Consider the following 22,461-nt stretch of genomic DNA (forward strand, 5'->3'; position numbering starts at 1 on the left):
AAACCAGCAGAGCTAGCAAAAAGTTGTCAACTACCAAATTGTAGGAAATTATATTCTTCACAATTTAGCAATTGACAAAATTTTCAAAACCCTACTATTTACCAAGTTACGGTAGTTTTTAACACAGCTCCGGGAAGTGGCCGTCAATCTGTCTTCACCTTAAATTACCCATAACTTTTTAAGAGTGTAAGGTAGAAAAAAGTTGCGAACTAACAAAATGTAGAAAATTTTACGCGTGACATTTTACCAGTTGACAACTTTTCCCAATCTTTATTACTTTCAGAGTTATCGCTATTTTTCTGCCACAAAAATTGAAAATAGTAAAAAAATTTTATTTCCATTTTCCAACATACAACCTAATGAACAGCCATTCGGCAAACAGTGTCCAAAACAGAACAATCTGGAAAAAAAGCTTCACGAATCTCAGTTTCAGCGATTTGAGCTATGGTTAACGGGATGAGCAGCAGCTGAGCACATCTTGTAGAGCGCGACTGGAAAACACGAGCCGCGTGGTTTTCCGCCAGAATTTGCATTGCACCGATTTGGGTGGAGAGGGTTTCCGATTTGGACTCTAAACGTCCATCTTCTGAATTGAAAATCCTAAAATTTGTGATAAAAAAGAAAATAAAAATAATATATTGAACCCGTGGGTCGAACCTGTGACCTTCTGTATGAAAGGCAAAACTTTAACCAGTTAAACCATTAGTAACAATAAAACCACACATATTAATGGCGTATAGTTAAGTGCTACCTGTCCCATGTCCTATAGACATACCTGATCTGTAAATAATTATCACTGTAATCGCCCATTGCTCCACGACATTTAAATTCAAAGCCTTTATAGTCTTACTTATAGATCGGAGTTTTTCATTATTGCAATCTGCAAAAAATCGATAATTCCATCAAAAAATCGATTCAAAAAACGAACCATTAACCAAACTGGTGCCCGACTGGCAAATAACATGAAATAAAAATAAGGAATGCCAACAATTTGAGAATATTATCTGAAAACCCGTCAGAAAATTGAATTTTGTCCGATAGAGCGCACTTACCCTGCGATCGGAAGCTGGGAACCCGTTGGCTGGTGGAAGTGATGACCACCATCGGATCACAGCTGATAGGCAACTGATTGGGTCGGATATCGGGTCGATTACTTCCGGAATTCCAGGTTTTCTAATTCGTTTGGCTTTAATAAGTGTCTGTGTGGGTTTTGGCTCCGGCGGCGCTCCCAGGCGTTCGTGTTGGACGGCTGAAAATTGAACTAGCAAAATTTGACAAATTTCTCGGCGCTTATGTTCTAACAAAGTTATAAGTTTTTGAAAATTGCAGAAAATATCACCATCGTGCCAAAAACTATGATAGCTCAGGAAAATGTGAAGCTACAAAAATGTTGTTCATTAAATAAATGTTTAACTTAAAATTTTCTACAATTTTCCAGTTGACAATTTTTTAACATTAAGTTCCAGCAGAGTTATACGGGCTGCACTAAAAATTTTTGTGTCTCGGTAATTTGTAAAGCTACAACGAATAGTTGAACTACAGTGCATTTTTTTCCAACTTCTACGACTTTAAAGGCGCGCGCATTCATACAAAACGGTCCCGTCATTGGTCTCGCCACGCGCTCAACAAAGTCGTAGAAATTGGAAAAAATATGCACTACAGTGATAAATAAAATTTGCTACATTTTGCAAACCGCCCTAACCGAAAAACTCACCATGTCGATTCATGGCAACTGTGATGCATTTCTGAAAGCGGCAAGCCTGACATTGATTTCTCCGTGTTACATCAATCACACAATCGCCACTTTCCTTGCATGAATATCGGAGGTTCCGACGAATCGATCGCTTGAAGAATCCCCGGCAGCCATCGCAGGAGAGCACTCCGTAGTGGCGGCCTGTGGTGAAAAATACATTAATGGTTGGGGACTAGGAGACTTAGAAACAATAAAAAATTTTTAAATGTTTCCTTAGTGAACACCTTTTTGATGACTTAAATGCAAAATTAATTACGACTTTGAAGTAGGGTGAAGGCTCAGACCATATTTGAGTCGATGCATTCTTTTGCTCATAACTTTGTTCGCGTTGAAGCTATCAGAACGACAAAAACTATTAATTGTAGAAAATTCTACGCTCACCATTTTGTTAGTTGGCAACTTTTTCATAATCTCTTTGAAAAAAAGTTACTTGTGTTTTAAGTTAGGCGCGTGATTCGAGGGTCGGGCTGTCGACAAACTCCGCGGACTTCAGCTGCTTACAACTTTGCTGGTATAACATATATGAAAAAGTGTGCAACTAACAAAATGTAGCACATTTTAGGCTTAACAATTTTTCAATTACCAAGTTTTTAATTTTTTAGTGTTAAAAAAGTTTTGCGGATTACTAGCGAAGCTTTCTCAGGCAAGAGAAGAGTCGGCACCTTGAAATGGTTATAACTTTGCTGGTAAAGCAGATATCGAAAAGCGCTCAACTAACAGAATGTAGCAAATTTTTAGCTTAACATTTTTTGATTAACAACTTTTCGACGGCTCTAATAGCAAAGAAGCTGTACAAGCTTATAACAAAGCGAATGCTAATGCATTGAGATGACCGCGACTTCAATCGCGTGTAACTTTTTTCATACAAGAGATATCAAAAATTTGTCAACTAACAAAATGTAGCAAATTTTATGCTTAACACTTATTTGTAAAAGTTAATAACACTTTCCCAGCTCCAGCTCCAAATATAGTTCCACACAACTCACCAGACGCCCGATCTCCACACACTCTACAGCACTGGGATTCCGGAATACCGACACAGAGCAACATTTTCTGACGATAGAAAATGAGTTTCGTCTAGTTCAACGCTTACTAAATGAAAAAGACGGCGGGGGGCTCACTTTGTGAAGTGCTCCTTCCGACGAGAAAGGGGATAAGCATCTCGATGAACGTGGGAATATTCTCCTGAAAAATATCCGAGAGGGGGGACCGGTGACATTTGAGTAGAGGGGCTGCGGATTATCCCCCTGTGAGCTTGTGAGAGCCCTGACTAACCGCGTTTTTTGAGCTTTTGAGAAGAAGCTCACAATCTTGAAATCGGAACCACTTTGACGCTACAGTAATTTTCTACTCCCTCTTGGCTGTAAGAAAAAGTGGGCGAATAGCACAGTGGCCACAGGTAAAGCGCGGTGAGCGAAGGGTGAGGGAAGTGTCGACCGCTGGTGAGCGACGGCAGAACAATCGACTTGTCACTAGCGGTTCACCCTTCGTTCATCGCGGCTCGCCCTTCATTCATCGCGGCTCACCACACAGTCACTCTTGGGTCACCGCGGTTCCAAATTTCAACCCCGCATTCCGGCATCCGCGCTTCCGCTCTTCATACTTTTCTCAATTAAAACTAAAAGACTGCTTAACAAATAATATTTATGATACAACAAGACAAAAAAATAGTTTTAAAAAACTAAAAAGAAATTAGGAGAACAACAAAAAGCTAGTTACAATGAGGAGTGGAACAAAATTGGGGAAAAACATGGAAAATAATTAAAATTATAAAAAATTCCGGCCTTTCTCCATCCGAAAACCTCGAAATCGGCGTGCCCTTCAAGAGTGGGGCAGGAAGTTCCAATCTTGTGTCGTTGATCGTAATTCGGTCTGAAAAAATCTCAAATAGAGAAAAAATATATCGATTAATTTACGATTTACCTCTTTTTCAATTTTAAATGCTCGATTAATCATTATTACATTACATTTTAAATTTTCGCTCGTTAGAAACAAGTATCGATATTTGAAAATAAAATATTACCTTCGCTTTCCGGATTCCTTCGGCTCTCGTTTGCGGTCGTCGGAGCTTTTCTCGTTCGGAGTCGGTGCCGGCGACACTCCTGTAAAAATTATCATGCTTTAGAGTTAGTTTGACGGTTTTTCTTTCGGGAGAATACATTTTAAAACTTTAAAACTCACTTTAACAGCTCATAATCGTGTCCCTCGCTGCAGGATTCCTCGTCGAAGCCGGCGAAGTTGCGTCGGGACGAAATATCTGAATTCGAAGATTATTTCTCGCTTTTTTCGTGACAAAAATTTATATTTTTCGAATAAGAAACCAATTATAATTAGTTAACAGAAGAATAGACGCAGAGTTTCTCAATATTTTTGAAAATACCTGATTTTTGGCATCTTTTTCCTATTCCGTCGTTTTGAAGGATCCTTTTCTTTGATTTTCTCGATTTTTATCTGCAAATTATGAAAAATGTGAAAAAGAAAAATATGTTGTGCGGAAAGCTCACAAAATCACGCAAAATAAGCGGTAATCGTGAAAAAAAACGAGAAAAATTGCAAAAAATGCAAAAAAAATTTGAATAAAATTTTCGCTAAAGAGGGCGCGCTAGGTTATTTCGGAGTGTCGTTGCTATGAAACTCATAATGAGAGTAAGCGTTGAATTGAAATGATTTATTGGTGTTAAAAAACGTATTGAAACGCTGAAAAATAGATCGAATAGTACTAAGTAAGATATTTCCGTTTCAACTTTAAGAGTTTCGAATGAAATTTCGATAAAAATTCTAAATATGGCCCGTCTTCATCCAATTTGATAAATCATTATTTTGATCATAAGGGTCCCCCTTATGATGAAAATTGGTGAAAAAAAATTGTTGAAAAAAATTTTGAAAACATGTTGGAAACATAGAAAGTAACAGGTTGGATATTTTCTACTAGTGTGAGAGTTCACACTGAATGTTCTGCCAAGAAATGGTAGAAAATGTAAAGTTGGATCAAAGGAACCTAGAAGGTTTGAGAGCTTCTAGCTTCTTTGACACGTAGAATACAAAATTTTCATCAACAGGAAAGTTGTTTACAATAATGTGAAAAACATTTTGTTAGTTGGTACCTTTTAGTTATCTTCAGTGACAGTGGAGATATGAGCCTCAAAAGAAGACCAAAATATTCTAGATCTGTACTTAAATATATCTCAGTTCTCGATAAAGATGAAGAGATACTTGCATCTATCAATATGTTTATTGTTTTAAACCTAACAACGTTGTAGTTGATAACTTTTTGATATCTTGCCTCTAGAATTAGATACATCCATTTTAATACAGGAGGTTTTAATTTTCAGAGCTCCAAGGAATGTCGGTTTGACTTTTCGAAAGCACCGAACTTAGCAAAAAAACTTATAGAAACGAACAATTCAACATATTTCTACAATACCTGATAAAAATTTGATAATTTTTGAAAAAAAAATCCAAAGGGTCCCCCCTTACAAAATTTTTCAAAATTTTTTTCAAAATTTTTTTGGAAACTTTTTATAATATGATTAGATGTTATAGAAAAATGCAATGTTTGTAATTATTTCTAGTTTGTATGTTCTGAACACGATTTCGGACGAAAACCTGAGGTGTAGTAGAACACCTAAGTTCAAAAAACGCGTTCACTTTGGATGCGTAAATCTCCGTGGAAAAATTTTTGATGGCAAAGTGATCAACTACAAAGTTGTTTATCTTGATCTGAAGTATAACTTTGTAGTTAAACGTTAGTTTTAAAAAATTGTTGATTGAGATAGGAATAGGAAAAGAAGAAGAAAATTCAAGCATGAAGTTGCCAAAATGAACACAACTTTATCTCAATTTTTTGTCAACAATTTTTTGACAAGAAACAATAAACAACAAAGTTGTACTTCAGATTAAGATAAACAGCTTTGTAGTTGATCACTTTGCCATCAAAAATTTTTCCACGGAGATATACGCATCCAAAGTGAACGCGTTTTTTGAACTTAGGTGTTATACTACACCTCAGGTTTTCGTCCGAAATCGTGTTCAGAACATACAAACTAGAAATAATTACAAACATTGCATTGTTCTATAACATCTAATCATATTATAAAAAGTTTCCAAAAAAAAATTTTGAAAAAAATTTTGAAAAATTTTGTAAGGGGGGACCCTTTGGATTTTTTTTTCAAAAATTATCAAATTTTTATCAGGTATTGTAGAAATATGTTGAATTGTTCGTTTCTATAAGTTTTTTTGGTAAGTTCGGTGCTTTCGATAAGTCAAACCGACATTCCTTGGAGCTCTGAAAATTAAAACCTCCTGTATTAAAATGGATGTATCTAATTCTAGAGGCAAGATATCAAAAAGTTATCAACTACAACGTTGTTAGGTTTAAAACAATAAACATATTGATAGATGCAAGTATCTCTTCATCTTTATCGAGAACTGAGATATATTTAAGTACAGATCTAGAATATTTTGGTCTTCTTTTGAGGCTCATATCTCCACTGTCACTGAAGATAACTAAAAGGTACCAACTAACAAAATGTTTTTCACATTATTGTAAACAACTTTTCAGTTGGCCACATTTCATTATTCTAAACACCAACAGAGATACAAGTATTTGAAAGTAAGACGTCTCCATGTTCAATCAACACAAATTGAAGTGATTTTTCGACTGAAAATGTAATATGAATGTTTAAACTTGTACAAACAGCCAAAATTGTGATTTTCTATAACGTTGAACATTTTTTGAAAAAGTTTTCAGAAAAAAATTTTATGTGAAAATGTTCTTCAACCATAAGGGGGCCCTTATGAAAATTCAAAGAGTTGTGAAATTTTCGGCCGCAAATGACGAATTTGTTTTAAAAACGTAAAAATGTAAAATACTGCTACATTATCTAATAAGTTTTTGATAATGTTCGAAATTTTCAAGTGAATTATTTCCATTTCATAAATCACCCATTTACCGCGGTTCATCAGTCGGTCACTCTTCGCTCATCGCGGCTCATCGCGACTCACCGCGGCCGACACACTCTTAAACACCAAAACACTCAACCATCCTTCGCCATTTCTTGACTCACCGCGCTCCTTCCTCCACCACTGAGGCAGCGGTCGTTCACCGCGGCCCCTTCCCTCACTCATCAGGCACCGTTCGCTCACCGCGCTTTACCTGTGGCTAACGCTTTTGCCTTTGGCTCTGAAGGTCGCTGGTTCGATACCCAGTCGAGCATTTCGGCTTTTATGGAGCTCAAGCTCAATCCGAATTTTCAACTTTTAAACTATCGTTTTCAATTAAAAAATCGATTTATTATATGCCTAATGCCTAATAACAAGAGAAAAAAATTCGAGAAAATATGGGGGAAATACAACCCGTCGAAAATTACAGATATTCCAAAAAAAAAAAAAACATTGAGCAAAAATTAATTATCCTCCTTCGGGAGCACATTCTCCACCATATCAATGACGTGTTTGTCGCCGAATTTGGGTGTTCCGATGAGTTTCTTGACATCTTCATAGTTGAGCACTTCACGTTTCAGCAGTGCCTGGGCGATCTGGAAAAAAACTGAATTTATGGATTTTTTTTTCGATTTTCAGACAATTTAAATGTCAAATTCGTATTCCTCGTTATTTTCTACCCCTCGGGCTGAAATTTGAGAGCCCTAGCTCAACTTTGAAAATTTTCGGGTTACTGTAGCCCCAAAAGTACGCAAACACCGACTACCGTAACCTAAAAACACCGAATTTCACATAATTTTGAGCTAGAGCTCTGAAAATTTACAGCTAGGGGCAGAAAATGACGATGAATTCGAATTTGATAATGAAAATCTTCAAAACACAATTTGAAAGCCCGAAAAATTAGGATTTTTCATTTTTCTTAGCAGTTTTGAAGTTTCTAAGCAAAATTTCAGTATTAAATTCGAGATCCCCACATATTTTTATCCCAATTGCCGAAAAATTGGGATCTCTAGCGTTAATTTCGAGATTTTCGGGTTACTGTAGCCCCAAAAGTACGCAAACACCGACTACCGTAACCTAAAAACACCGAATTTCACATAATTTTGAGCTAGAACTCTGAAAATTCAGGGTTAGGGGCAGAAAATGACGGGGAATTCGAATTTAATAATGAGAAATTTCTTGAAAATTGTACCGTTTCAAGTTTATCCATATTATTTTTGATCAAATCAGTTGTCGCCTCGTTGGCTTTTGCCACAATCAGCGTGGCTTCTTGATCAAAAGTCGACGCGAATTTTTTCGAATACGGTTTAATTTGAAATCCTTCAGTATTCGGAAACGATAGCGGCCCAACAATTGAGCTCATTCCATACAGCTTCACTTGAGCATACGCCGATTTTGTCACTTTTTGCAGGTCATCTTGTGCTCCTGACGTGGCTCGGCCGAATTTCAGGTTCTCAGCACATCGGCCACCGAGCATCATGCACATTCGATCGAAAAGCTCATCTTTTGAGAAGAGATGTTTGTCACGTGGAGAATATTGAGCAAATCCGAGAGCTGCAGACGTTCGGGGGATGATTGTTACCTGGAAAATCAAAGGATTTTTGAGAGGATTTTAGACCAATAAGTGGGTAATTTAGGATACTTGGCTGATTTTTTTAAACAAAAATTGGAATTTTGGGCCAAAATGTCGGAAAATAAAGTGCTCTGGCTGATTTTTCAATGGAAAATTTTAATATTTGTGGAATTTTGGACTAAAAATCGGAAAATTAGGAGCCTTGGCTGATTTTTTCAATGAAAAATCGGTTTTTCAAGGAAATTTTAGGCCAAAAATTCAGGAAATTGAAGTTTTTTTTTTACTAAAATTAGGGGAATTTCGGAAAATTCAGCAGCTACAAGTGTAGTTTTTGAGTTTTTTTTGGATTTTCTCAAAATTTTCAAGCATTCTTTGCGGGAAATTACAAAAACTATGTTTTTTGTGCTAAAAATTATAATTTTTATTATTCCGGTAAATTTTGAGTTAAAATAGCAATTTGTCCAATAAAATATTCAATATTTTCACAAATTTTGGTCTAAAATTAAAAAACTATTCCGGATTTCCGAGGGGATTTTTGGCCAAAAAGTCGGAAAATTAGGAGCCTTGGCTGATTTTTTCAATGAAAAATCGGATTTCCGAGGGGATTTTAGGCCAAAAAATCAGGAAATTGAAGTTTTTTTTTTGACAAAAATTAGGTGAATTTTGGAAAATTAAGCACCTACTTAAAAGTGTACTTTTTGGGGTAATTTTGGGCCAAAAATTTCAAAAAAAAAAATTTTTTTGATAAAATTTTTTAGATTTTTGAGGAATTCTGAGGAATTGTTTGCAGGAAACTTCAAAAATTCTCCCAAAACTGGAAATTTCAATCTGAAAATTGGACTTTCGGCGAGATTTTAAGGTTTTCAGAGTAAATCTGAATTTTTGGCGAAAAATTGAAAATTTTTTCAATATTCCGATGAATTTTGAGTTAAATTAGCATAGTTTTTTCTGAATTTTTACGGAAAGTATTCAACATTTTCACAAATTTTAAGCTTAAAATTCGGGATTTTTTGGTCGAAAATTCAAAAACTAATTTTCGGTGGGATTTTTGAGCCACAAAGTTGGGAAAATTGAAGGTTTTGGCGAAAGAAGTCAGAAGTCAAAAAATGAGGTGAATTTTGGAAAATTAGGCAGCTAAAAGTGTACTTTTTGATGTTTTGGGTGAATTTTTGGTGAAAAATTTGAATTTTGGAGTAACTTTTTTGGATTTTCTTAAAATTTTCAAGTATTCTTTGCGGGAAATTACACAAAAATTCTCGCAAAAAATGGACTTTTCGGCGAGATTTTAAGGGCTTCAGAGGAAATCTGAATTTTTGGCGAAAAATTGAAATTTCGTACTGAAAATTAGGTGAATTTTTTCAATATTCCGATGAATTTTTCTGAATTTTTACGGAAAATATTCAACATTTTCACAAATTTTAAGCTTAAAATTCGGATTTTTTGGTCGAAAATTCAAAAACTTTTTCGGATTTTTGAGGAACTTTTAGGCCAAAAAGTGCCAAAAATTGGGAATATTGAAGGTTTTGGCCCAAAAAGTCAAAAATTGGGCGAATTTTAGGCTACAAGTGTGGTGTTTTTGAGGTTTTGGGCAAAGTTCGGGTCAAATTTTTGAATTTTTTCGAAATTTTTAACAAATATTTCGCAAAAAATCGAGATTTCGATCAGAAATTTGGACTTTTCGGCGGGAAATTTGAATATTTTTTTTGATCATTTTTTAGGTTTTCAGAGGGAATCTGGTTTTTTGCCGGAAAAGTGAAATTTTGTGCTGAAAATAGCATTGTTTATCTGAATTTTTACTGAAAATATTCAACATTTTCACAAATTTTAAGCTTAAAATTCAGAATTTAGGGTCGAAAATTCAAAAACTATGTTTATTTTGGATTTTTGAGGAACTTTTAGGCCAAAAAAAGCGAGTTTTCAATGAAAAATAGGGATTTTTTCAAGGAATTTTGAGCCAAAAAGCGGGAAAATTGAAGCTTTTTTGTCAAAAATTAGGCACCTAAAAGCGTAGTTTTCGAGGTTTTGGGTGAATTTTGGGCTACAAATTTTTTTTTAAATTTTTTCTGAAATTCTGGGGAATTCTTTGCGGGAAATTACACAAAAATTCTCCCAAAAAATGGAAATTTCAATATCTGAAAATTGGATTTTTCGCCGAGATTTTAAGGTTTTCAGAGAAAATCTGAATTTTTGGCGAAAAATTGAAATTTCGTACTGAAAATTAGGTGAATTTTGAGTTAAATTTGCATAGTTTATCTGAATTTTTATGGAAAATATTCAATATTTTCATAAATTTTTTGGCTAGAAATTCGAATTTTTCGGCCGAAAATTCAAAAACTATTCCGGATTTTTGAGGAACTTTTAGGCCAAAAAGTGCGAGTTTTCAATGGAAAATTGAATTTTTGGTGGGAATTTTGAGCCAAAAATTGGGAAAATTAAAGGATTTGGCCACCAAAAAAGTCAAAAAAAAGTGGCGAATTCTAGGTAGTTTTTGAGGGTTTGGGGGCGAATTTTGGGCCACAAATTTAAGGCTATTTTTGGGCAAAATTTTCAATTTTTTCTGAACTTTTGAAGAGAATTCTTCGCAGGAAACTACAAAAACTTTCACAAAAAACCGAGATTTCTATCTGAAAATTTGATTTTTCGGCGGATTTTTTTAGGTTTTCAGAGAAAATCTGGGTTTTTGTGCCGGAAGATTGAAATTTTGTGCTAAAAATTAGGTGAATTTTTACAGAAAATAGCTTTTTTTTTTTCATTTTTTCACAAATTTTGAGCTTAAAATTCGGATTTTTTAGTCGAAAATGCAAAAACTTTTTCGGATTTTTGAGGAACTTTTAGGCCAAAAAGTCCCAAAAATTGGGAATATTGAAGGTTTTGGCAAAAAAAGTCAAAAATTGGTCGAATTTTAGGCTACAAGTGTGTGGTTTTTGAGGTTTTGGGCGAAGTTCGCGTCAAATTTTTGAATTTTTGATTTTTGCAATTTCCACGTAATTTTCCGTGGAAAATTCGAAAATTCCACTCATTTTCCGCGGAAAATTCGAAAATTCCACTCATTTTCCGCGGAAAATTTCCATTTCAAAATTTTTGTTCAGAATTTCCGCAGCAGCACCTTCAACAGAGCATCAGTATGCTCCAACATCCATCCAACCAGCGCATGCCCAGCTTCATGATATGCGACGACTTCTCGTTCTTCTTCAACAAGTGATCTACTCCGCTTCTCGGAGCCCGCCAAAACTCGATCCAACGCGTATTCCATATCTTTATGAGTGACCACGTGACATTTATTGGACGCCGCGCGGATTGCCGATTCGTTGCATACGTTCATAATGTCGGCACCTGTGAAGCCGGGTGTCAGAGCTGCCAGACGTTGAGAATACTCCTAAAAATAGGAAAAATTTGAAAAAAAAAAATTTTTTTTTGAGAATTTTTGGGTTACTGTAGCCCCAAAAGTACGCAAACACCGGCTACCGTAACCCAGAAACACCGGATTTCACGTAATTTTGAGCTAGAGCTCTGAAACTGCTGGGTGACGGGTAGAAAATTACAGGGAATCTGAATTTCTGGATGAAATTTTCAGAAAAAAGAAGTTTTGAGAGTCAGAAACTCTCAATTTTTAGGCAGATTCGAAAGTTTTCTGAGCAAATCTATTAACAAATTCGAATTTATTGCCAGTTTTAGGCCTAAAACGTTTAATTTTCAGAGCTCTAGCTCAATTTTTATAATTTTTGGGTTACGGTAGCCCCAAAAGTACGCAAACACCGACTACAGTAACCCAAAACACCAGATTTTACGGATTTCGAGCTAGAATTCTGAAAATTAATGTCTAGGGGTAAAAAATGACAAGAAATTCGAATTTGTTAATGAAATTTTGCAAAAATAATAATAATTCTCAAATCCTAAAAATTGCAACTATTCACGGTTTCCTATTTGATGTTAACATATTTTAATATGAAATTCGAATTCCTCGCCAAATTTCACATTAGAACGTCTTTTTACCGCGTCTCTAGCGGACATTTTCAAATTTTAAGGGTTACGGTAGCCCCAAAAGTACGCAAACACCGACTACAGTAACCCAAAACACCAGATTTTACGCGATTTTGAGCTAGAACGCTGAAAATACAGGAATAGGGGTAGAAAATGACGAGAAATTCGAATTTGATAATGAATGTCGCTGAAAATCAATTTGAAACCCAGCAATTTCTGCTGTTCGGTTTTTTTCCAAAATTTTCAGCTCCAAAAACCCAAAAAACTAGAATTTTCAGCGATTTTCAGATTATTTTTCTTTAAAAAAATCAGAATTTTCAGCTGATTTTCACGGAAAAAAGTGAATTTTCTGCATTTGGAGAGATCTTTGTGGTTTTCAGGCGATTTTGAACGATTTTAAGCCAATTTTCAGACTATTTTTCTCGAAAAATGAAGCATCTCAGTGAAATTTGAACACAATCTTAAGCCAATTTTCGTGCATTTTTTGAAACTATTTTCCTTCAAAAATCGGATTTTTCTTTAAAAAAGTGATGCAAAATCCAAATTTTTTTTCTGTACTGGAAAAGCTTAAAAATTCGAAAATTTCTCGATTTTCACAAATTTTGCCGCGGATTTTTCTCAATTTTTTCGCCGCCTAAAAATCGGGCAATTCCTAACCTGCGGAGCATGATCAAGCTTAATCTTTCTCATATACAACTCGAACATGTCTTTTCGCTCCAAAACCGTCGGTAAATCGATTGAAATGTGTCGATCGAAGCGTCCGGGTCTCAGGAGAGCCTTATCAAGGACATCGGCTCGATTTGTGGAAGCGAGCACAACAACTCCGTTCCCCGAGCCCATTCCGTCCATTTCGACGAGCAACTGATTGAGTGTTTGTTCTTCTTCACCGGAGCCACCTGAAAAATTTACAAATTTTTAATTTTAAAATCCAAAAATTTTCGAATTTTTTTTTTTCGGAATTTTTTTTTTTCGGAATTTTTTTTTTTCGAAAAAAAAAAAATTTTCGAAATTTTTTCTGCCAATTATTATTCAGAAATTCGAATTCCCCGTTATTTTCTCGTCAAAAATGTGAATTTTCAGAGCTCTATCTCAAAATTGCGTAAAATTCGGTGTTTGCGTACTTCTGAGGCTACAGTAACCCGAAAACCTTGAAAAAATTTTAAAGAGAAAAATAGCCTGAAAATCGCTGAAAATTCAAGTTTTTTTGGGTTTTTGGAGCTGAAAATTGTCGGAAAACCCGTGTTTTTTTTTTGGAAAAACCGAAAAGCAGAAATTGCTGGGTTTCAAATTGATTTTCAGCGACATTCATTATCAAATTCGAATTCCTCACTATTTTCTACCCCTATTCCTGTATTTTCAGCGTTCTAGCTCAAAATCGCGTAAAATCTGGTGTTTCTGGGTTACTGTAGTCGGTGTTTGCGTACTTTTGGGGCTACAGTAACCCGAAAATTTACAAAATTTAGCTACAGCTTTGAAAATTACGTTTTAGGCCTAAAAAATGACAATAAATTCGAATTTGTTAATAGAATTTCACAAAAAATTACCGAATAATCCCAAAAATTGAGAGTTTTCTGACTCTCAAAACATTTTTCAAAAACTTTCATCTCGAAATTCAGATTCCCCGTATTTTTCTACCCCTGGGCCTAAATTTTCATAGTTCTAGCTCAAAATTGCGTGAAATCCGGTGTATTGGGTTACGGTAGTCGGTGTTTGCGTACTTATGAGGCTACAGTAACCCGAAAATCTTGAAAATAAAGCGCTGGAGCTCTCAATTTTTTGCCGCTTGGCGTGTAAAAATATGTGAGGAACTCAAATTTGATATTAAAATTTTGCTCAGAAACTTCTAAACTTCTCTAAAAAAAAAAAGAAGAAAAATCTCAAAACTTTCGACTTTTAAATTGTTATATTAAGGAAGATTCATTAACAAATTCGAATTTTCTGTGATTTTCTACCCCTAAACCGAAGTTTTCAGGGCTCTATCTAAAAGTTGCGTGAAATTCGGTGTTTCGAGGTTACGGTAGTCGGTGTTTGCGTACTTTTTGGCCTACCGTAACCCGAAAATTTTGAAAAATTGAGCCAGAGATCCCAATTTATCGTCCGTAGAGGTAAAAATATGTGGGGAATTCAAATTTGATATTGAAAATTTGAGGAAAGAACTTTTTGAGTGAAAAACTTCACATTTGACTGAAATTTCAGAGGTTTTAAAACATTTTCGTGAAATCTCATCAATAAATTCAGAATCCCCGTCATTTTCTACCCCACGGACTGAATTTTCTAAGTTCTAACTCAAAGTTACGTAAAATTCGGTGTATTGGGTTGCGGTAGTCGGTGTTTGCGTATTTTTGGGGCTACAGTAACCCGAAAATTTTGAAAAATTGAGCTAGAAAATTAAATATTTCGGTACAGAGGCAATAATAGGCGGGGATCTCAAATTTGATATTGAAATTTTGCTTAGGACATTCAAAACTCACTGAAAAAATTAAAAATCTAAATTTTTCTGGCTTGGCTTTCAAATTACGTTTGGGAGATTTTCATTATCAAATTCGAATTCCCTGTCGTTTTCTACCCCCGGGAAATTATTTTTCAGGGCTCTAGCTCGAAGTTACGTAAAATTCGGTGTATTGGGTTACTGTAGTCGGTGTTTGCGTATTTTTGGAGCTACAGTAACCCGAAAAATTTCAAAATTCAGCTAGAACTTTCAAAATGTCGGCACAGAGGTGTAATCATAGGCGAGGAATTCAAAATTCAAAATTTTGAATTTTCCGATTTGTCGTGAAAATCGACCGAAAATCGCCGGAATTAGTGCAATCCAATGCGAAATTCGACTTCTCCATCATTTTCTACCCTTGGCACCCAGTTTTTAGGCTTCTAACCCAATTTTTTTGAATTTTGGGTTACTGTAGCTCCAGAAGTACGCAAACACCGACTACAGTAACCCAATACACCGGATTTCACGCAATTTTGAGCTAGAACTCTGAAAATTTAGGCCCCGGGGTAGAAAATGACGGGGAATCTGAATTTCGAGATGAAAGTTTTTGAAAAATGCTTTGAGAGTCAGAAAACTCTCAATTTTTGGGATTATTCGGTAATTTTTTGTGAAATTCTATTATCAAATTCGAATTTACTGTCATTTTTTAGGCCTAAAACGTAATTTTCAAAGCTGTAGCTAAATTTTGGAAATTTTCGGGTTACTGTAGCCCCATAAGTACGCAAACACCGACTACAGTAACCCAATACACCGGATTTTACGCAATTTTGAGTTAGAATTCTGAAAATGCAGGGTTAGGGGTAGAAAATAGTGAGGAATTCGAATTTGATAATGAATGTCGCTGAAAATCAATTTGAAACCCAGCAATTTCTGCTTTTCGGTTTTTTTCCAAAATTTTCAGCTCCAAAAACCAAAAAAACTAGAATTTTGAGCAATTTTCAGACTATTTTTATCGAAAAATTAACTACAGCTCAAATTTCTACCTCCAAAACCGCCGCCAGCTCCAGCTCCTTCACTCCTTTTCCGTCCGATTGCATCAATTTCATCAATATAAATGATACACGGAGCCCTGGAACGTGCTTCTTTAAATAATCCACGAATTCGCGATGCACCAAGTCCACCGATAACCTCTACGAATTCGGATCCATTCATTGAGATAAACGGTACTGTAGATTCAGCGGCCAGAGCTTTTGCCAGTAGAGTTTTACCACATCCGGGCGGTCCGGTGAGCAAAGCGCCACGTGGTAGTTTGGCTCCGAGTTTCTGAAAAAAAAGAAATTTAAAATTTTTTTTTTTTTAATTTCTAATTTTGAATTTAGAATTTAACGACATTTTCTACGTTAAAATTCACTAAAAAGTCAAAAATTTGCAAAAAATCCTCGAAAATTGACAGATTTTTCCGATTTTTCTGGGAAAAGTCAAAAAGCAACGAATTTTGCAAGAAAAAGTGGTTGAAAATTCACTTTTTTGAAAAAAAACCAATTTTTGAAGAAAAATCGTTTAAAAAAATGCACTTTTTCCGTAATAAAACAACTGCTGAAAATTGGCTTAAGTTGTTCAAATTTCACCGAGAAGTTTAATTTTTCGAGAAAAATAGTCTGAAAATTGCTCAAAATCGCTGAAAATTGGCTTAAAACCGTTCAAAATCGCCTGAAAACCACAAAAAATCGCTCAAAATACAGAAAATTCACTTTTTTCCGTGAAAAATAAGCTGAAAGTTTTGATTTTTTTGAAGAATTTTTTTTGAAAGAAAAATAGCCTGAAAATCGCTAAAAATTCAAGTTTTTTTTGGGTTTTTGGAGCTGAAAATTGTCAGAAAATCCGTGTTTTTTTTTGGAAAAAAACCGAAAAGCAAAAATTGCTGGGTTTCAAATTGATTTTCAGCGACATTCATTATCAAATTCGAATTTCTCGTCATTTTCTACCCCTATTCCTGTATTTTCAGCGTTCTAGCTCAAAATCGCGTAAAATTCGGTGTTTCTGGGTTACTGTAGTCGGTGTTTGCGTACTTTTGGGGCTACAGTAACCCGAAAATTTACAAAATTTAGCTACAGCTTTGAAAATTACGTTTTAGGCCTAAAAAATGACAATAAATTCGAATTTGTTAATAGAATTTCACAAAAAATTACCGAATAATCCCAAAAATTGAGAGTTTTCTGACTCTCAAAACATTTTTCAAAAACTTTCATCTCGAAATTCAGATTCCCCGTCATTTTCTACCCCGGGGCCTAAATTTTCAGAGTTCTAGCTCAAAATTGCGTGAAATCCGGTGTATTGGGTTACGGTAGTCGGTGTTTGCGTACTTCTGGAGCTACAGTAACCCAAAATTCAAAAAAATTGGGTTAGAAGCCTAAAAACTGGGTGCCAAGGGTAGAAAATGATAGAGAAGTCGAATTTCGCATTGGATTGCACTAATTCCGGCGATTTTCGGTCGATTTTCACGACAAATCGGAAAATTCAAAATTTTGAATGTCCGGAAATCCTTTGATTTTCGCTAGTTTTCAATTTTAAATTCGAATTCCTCGCCTATGATTACCCGCTGTGCCGAAATTTTAAAAGTTCTAGAATACTCCTAAAAGGTTTTATGAAAGTTTGGAAGCAGTTTGAAAAATTTGAAAAAAAAAAAAAATTTCCAGATTTTTTTTTTTCGATAAATCTCATTCAAAAATTCGAATTCCTCGTAATTTTCCACTCCCGCCACGTTTTTTTCTAGCTCGGCAGCTCAATTTTTGAATAGTTTGGGTTACTGTAGCCCCAAAAATACGCAAACACCGGCTACCGTAACCCAGAAACACCGAATTTTACGCAATTTTGAGATAATGCTCTGAAAATTCAGGGATAGGAGTAGAAAATTACAGGGAATCTGAATTTCAGGATGGAATTTTTAGAAAAAAAATGTTTTGAGAGTCAGAAACTCAATTTTTGAAATGATTCGGCAATTTTTTGAGAAAATCTATTGAAAAATTCGAATTAATTGCCATTTTTTAGGCCTAAAACGTAATTTTTAAAGCTGTAGCTAAATTTTGAACATTTTTGGGTTACTGTAGCCCCAAAAATACGCAAACACCGACTACCGTAACCTCGAAACACCAAATTTTACGGGATTTCGAGCTAAAGCTCTGAAAATTGAGGGACAGGGGTAGAAAATGACGGGGATTCTGAATTTATTGATGAGATTTCACGAAAATCTTTTGAAACCTCTGAAATTTTGGTCTAATGTAGACTTTTCTACTCAAAAAGTTCTTTTCTCAAATTAGAAAATGATGGAGAAGTCGAATTTCGCATTGGTGTGCTCTAATTCCGGCGATTTTCGGTCGATTTTCACGTCAAATCGGAAAATTTCCAATTTTCCAAAGATTTTTGCTATTTCTCATAATTTTCGTCAATTTTGTGCAGTTTTTAGACGTATATTGCTCCTTTTTTCCTAACAATCAGTTGGAAAATCGGCAAAAAATTGGAGAAATTTTCAGCCCAAAAATTCGGCAAATTTTCCACCCGAGAAATCCTACCGTAAATCGTCCGGGATTCTTCAAATAATCGACAAATTCTCGAATTTCCACTTTCGCCTCACTACATCCCGCCACATCTTTAAACTTAATTTTCAGCTGTTTTTTGCCTTCAACACTGTGTGGATCGATAATTGTGAATTTTCCTTTTGTCATATTTGACATCATATCACTCATATTGAATGATCCTTTAAACTTTCTGAAAAGCACAAAACCACCCAGAAGCAGACCACCCAACACGATTATTGTGAACCATTGAGCTCTGTAAAATATATCGAGTTTAGGAAAAATTTTCCGAGATTTTCAGTATTAAATTCGCATTCCCTGTCATTTTCTGCCCCTGGAAATTAATTTTCAGGGCTCTAGCTCAAAATTACGTGAAATTCGGTGTTTTGGGTTACTGTAGTCGGTGTTTGCGTTCTTCTGGCGCTACAGTAACCCGAAAATCTCGAAATTAACGCTAGAGATCCCAACTTTCCGGCAATTGGGATAAAAATATGTGGGGAACTCAAATTTGATATTAAAATTTTGCTCAGAAACTTCTAAACTTCCTTCTAAAAAAAAGAAGAAAAATCTCATAATTTTCGACTTTTAAATTGTTATATTAAGTAAGATTCATTAACAAATTCGAATTTTCTGTGATTTTCTACCCCTAAACCGAAGTTTTCAGGGCTCTATCTAAAAGTTGCGTAAAATCCAGTGTTTTGGGTTACGGTAGTCGGTGTTTGCGTATTTTTTATAAATTCGAATTTTTCAATAGATTTTCTCAAAAAATTGCCGAATTATTTCAAAAATTGAGTTTCTTACTCTCAAAACATTTTTCTACAAATTCCATCCTGAAATTCAGATTCCCTGTAATTTTCTACCCCTATCCCTGAATTTTCAGAGCATTATCTCAAAATTGCGTAAAATCCGGTGTATTGGGTTACGGTAGTCGGTGTTTGCGTACTTCTGGAGCTACAGTAACCCGATTCTGGTCGAAATTCGACTAGAAACCTGAAAACTGGACTCTTAGGGTAGAAAAATGAAATAAATTTGAATTTGACAATGACAAATTATGCAGGAATATCTGTAAACACAGAAATTTTGGATTTGTCCGAAAATTCCGGGGAAAAAATTTCCTGAGATAGATCACTATCAAATTCGAATTTTTCATCTAAATTTACCCCTCGGCTCAAACTTTTGGATCTCCTGCTTAATTTTTAAAATTTCAGGGTTACTGTAGCGCCAAAAGTACGCAAACACCGACTACCGTAACCCAAAACACCAGATTTTACGCGATTTTGAGCTAGAACTCTGAAAATTAATGTCTAGGGGTAGAAAATGACAGGGAATTCGAATTTGTTAATGAAATTTTGCAAAAATAATAATAATTCTCAAATCCTAAAAATTGCAACTATTCACGGTTTCCTATTTGATGTTAACATATTTTAATATGAAATTCGAATTCCTCGCGAAATTTCACATTAGAACGTCTTTTTACCGCGTCTCTAGCGGACATTTTCAAATTTTAAGGGTTACGGTAGCCCCAAAAGTACGCAAACACCGACTACAGTAACCCAGAAACACCAGATTTTACGCGATTTTGAGCTAGAACGCTGAAAATACAGGAATAGGGGTAGAAAATGACGAGAAATTCGAATTTGATAATGAATGTCGCTGAAAATCAATTTGAAACCCAGCAATTTCTGCTTTTCGGTTTTTTTCCAAAAAAAAACACGGATTTTCTGACAATTTTCAGCTCCAAAAACCCAAAAAACTTGAATTTTCAGCGATTTTCAGACTATTTTTCTTTTTAAAAATCAAAACTTTCAGCTTATTTTTCACGGAAAAAAGTGAATTTTCTGCATTTTGAGCGATTTTTTGTGGTTTTCAGGCGATTTTGAACGATTTTAAGCCAATTTTCAGACTATTTTTCTCGAAAAATGAAGCATCTCAGTGAAATTTGAACAATCTTAAGCCAATTTTCAGCTGTTGTTTTATTACGGAAAATGTGCATTTTTGAAACGATTTTCCTTCAAAAAAGTGAATTTTCAACCAATTTTGTTTTGCAAAATTCGTTGCTTTTTGACTTTTCCTTTAACGAAAAAACGGAATTTCAGTCATTTTTGAACGATTTTTTGCAAATTTTCGACTTTTTAATGAATTTTAAAGTAGAAAATGACTAGAAAAACGACCTTTTCAGGTTTTTTGCTCGATTTTTTAGAATTTTCGGGTTACTATAGCCCCAAAAGTCCGACTACAGTAACCCATAAACACCGAATTTCAAGCGTTTTTGAGCTAGAACTTTGAAAATTCAGGGTTTGGGGTAGAAAATTACGGGGAATTCTAAAAATTGTGTTTAGAACTCTGGAAAAAGTTGAAATTTCTCAGAATTTTATGTAGAAAATGGCCAAAAAAAATCTTTTTTTTTTTGCTCCTCCAAAACGTACACATTTTCACTTCTTCTGTACTCAATTTGTGTCCAATGCTCTGGCGGAAGCCCGAGAGCAGCTTCAGCAGCTCTAACTTCTGTTTCGAATCTTGCGACGGAAGGAATACCGACTCTGTACATGCTCGCCAGCTTTTCACCTCTGAAAATTCGAAAAATTGGGTGAATTTCCGTAATTTTCTAGTAATTTTCAGTAGAAAATATCAGAATTTTAATGTTTTTTCGACGCATTTTCTACATAAATCTACAGGATTTTTATATAATTTGCAAAGAAAATTAGTTTTTCACTGAATTTTAAAGATAATTTTTTCTAAAAATGCGAAAAAAAATTCTTTTCAGCCATTTTTCCGTTAATTTTTACTAGAAAATTCTGAAATTTTCAGTGATTTTTCGGAAATTTTGCAGTTTTCATTGCTATTTTTCACGATTTTTGGCTCAATTTTTCACCTCGAATTCTGGGAATTTTGCAGCTTTTAACTGAAAACTCTGAATTTTTAGGTAAATTTTCACAATTTTACAGTAATTTCTACTGAAGAATTGGAAAATTTCAGTGATTTTCAAAGAAATTTTCTTAATTTTTAGGTGTCGGAATTTTTTAAATTAAAAAAATTAAATTTCAATGTTTTTTCGAGATATTTTTAGCTTTTTTCCCCGATTTTTAGGCAAATTTTGGGTCAATTTTAACGATTTTTGGCTCATTTTTCAGCATTTTTCACGACACCTCGAATTCTTAGCTCCAGTATCATAGCAATAAAGATATGCGACATCCTTTTCCGGTAGAATAATAATTCGATAAACTTGTCCAGTTGGCAATAGCTCATTTATAAATTCACTCCATGAAATTTTATCAGCTGTGACAGCAGCGGCTCCTTTTGGAGATAAAATAAATAGAATTCCGTAGGCAAAAAGTGAAATTGCAAGCCATCTCTTCATTTTTTCCATTAATTGCTTGCGAGGGTCATTATCGCCCTTATTTCCCCCGCCGTTTTCATTGCCTTCTGACGCTGATTTTGCGTCGGATTTTGTTTCTCGGTGGCCTTTGGAGCTCCAGCTTATCTCGAATTCCCAGCGTTTTGGTGGACCTGAAAATTGGAATTTTTAACTGAAAACTGTGTGGAAAAATCGAGAAAATTCCGATTTTTTAAAGGCAAATTTAATTATTTGATTGATTTTATGTAAAAAATATTTTTTTTTTCTAAAATAAATACTTTTCTCTGCTTCTGAACTTTCTTCCTTCGGGCGAGCGGGCCTCCTTTGTGGAAATCTGCGAGCTGAAAACTTTCAAAATTAGTTATTCTCTTGAAAATCATCGCTACTTACCACTCAAAATATGCGGTAGAACTGTTGAAAATCGATTTATTGTGCCGGAAAATAGTGGATTTCGATGAAAAAGCAGTCCAAGACGATGTGTGGAGCGGTGTAGAAGCATTCTGGAAAAAAAATAAAAAAATTGCGTCATGTGTGGGATTTTTCTGGTGAATTTAACTTAATTTATAGGATATTTTATTAGTTTTTTGAATAATTTCTTTAAATTCTAAGACGAAATGTTAGTTTTAAGAGTTTTTTTTGCGGAAAATAAATATAAATATTAAAAAATACACTGCACGTCAAGAAACGCGCCAGCAGACTTTGCTGGCGCATTTCTCGTGCGTTGACGCGTTTCTCGTTTTTTAATTTTAATTTTATTTATTGACTTTTTTTTTTGACAGAAAAACCTCAATTTTTCAATTTTTTTCCGTCATAATTGATAAAAGATAATTTATTTCAAATTATTACAACAATTTCCAG

At 34.8% G+C, this 22,461-nt stretch overlaps 2 protein-coding genes and 1 pseudogene across 3 annotated transcripts; all 3 read right to left on the bottom strand.

Moving 5' to 3' along the window:
• Positions 1–316: 316 nt before the first annotated feature.
• On the bottom strand, positions 317–2,831 carry nhr-236 (Nuclear receptor domain-containing protein). Its single transcript, NM_067789.8, has 6 exons — positions 2,740–2,831; positions 1,715–1,894; positions 1,053–1,249; positions 929–1,004; positions 776–880; positions 317–586 (listed from the first exon to the last, which is right to left on the bottom strand). The coding sequence occupies exons 1-6, from the start codon at positions 2,801–2,803 to the stop codon at positions 357–359; spliced, it is 852 nt and encodes a 283-aa protein (NP_500190.3). The 5' UTR covers positions 2,804–2,831; the 3' UTR covers positions 317–356.
• Positions 2,832–3,383: 552 nt separating this feature from the next.
• On the bottom strand, positions 3,384–4,200 carry Y38F2AL.6 (annotated as a pseudogene). The gene is made up of 4 exons: positions 4,134–4,200; positions 3,935–4,010; positions 3,777–3,855; positions 3,384–3,625 (listed from the first exon to the last, which is right to left on the bottom strand). Coding segments are annotated over exons 1-4 (464 nt in total).
• Positions 4,201–7,027: 2,827 nt separating this feature from the next.
• On the bottom strand, positions 7,028–22,103 carry ppgn-1 (AAA+ ATPase domain-containing protein). Its single transcript, NM_067790.8, has 10 exons — positions 21,994–22,103; positions 21,882–21,944; positions 21,395–21,755; positions 20,675–20,815; positions 18,246–18,504; positions 15,720–15,999; positions 12,906–13,144; positions 11,374–11,643; positions 7,887–8,276; positions 7,028–7,290 (listed from the first exon to the last, which is right to left on the bottom strand). Exons 1-10 carry the CDS (start codon positions 22,100–22,102, stop codon positions 7,159–7,161), a joined length of 2,244 nt encoding a protein of 747 aa, NP_500191.3. The 5' UTR covers position 22,103; the 3' UTR covers positions 7,028–7,158.
• Between the last annotated feature and the right edge of the window lie 358 nt (positions 22,104–22,461).

Source organism: Caenorhabditis elegans, chromosome IV (genome assembly GCF_000002985.6).
Source record: "Caenorhabditis elegans chromosome IV".
NCBI classification, from domain to species: Eukaryota; Metazoa; Nematoda; class Chromadorea; order Rhabditida; family Rhabditidae; genus Caenorhabditis; species Caenorhabditis elegans.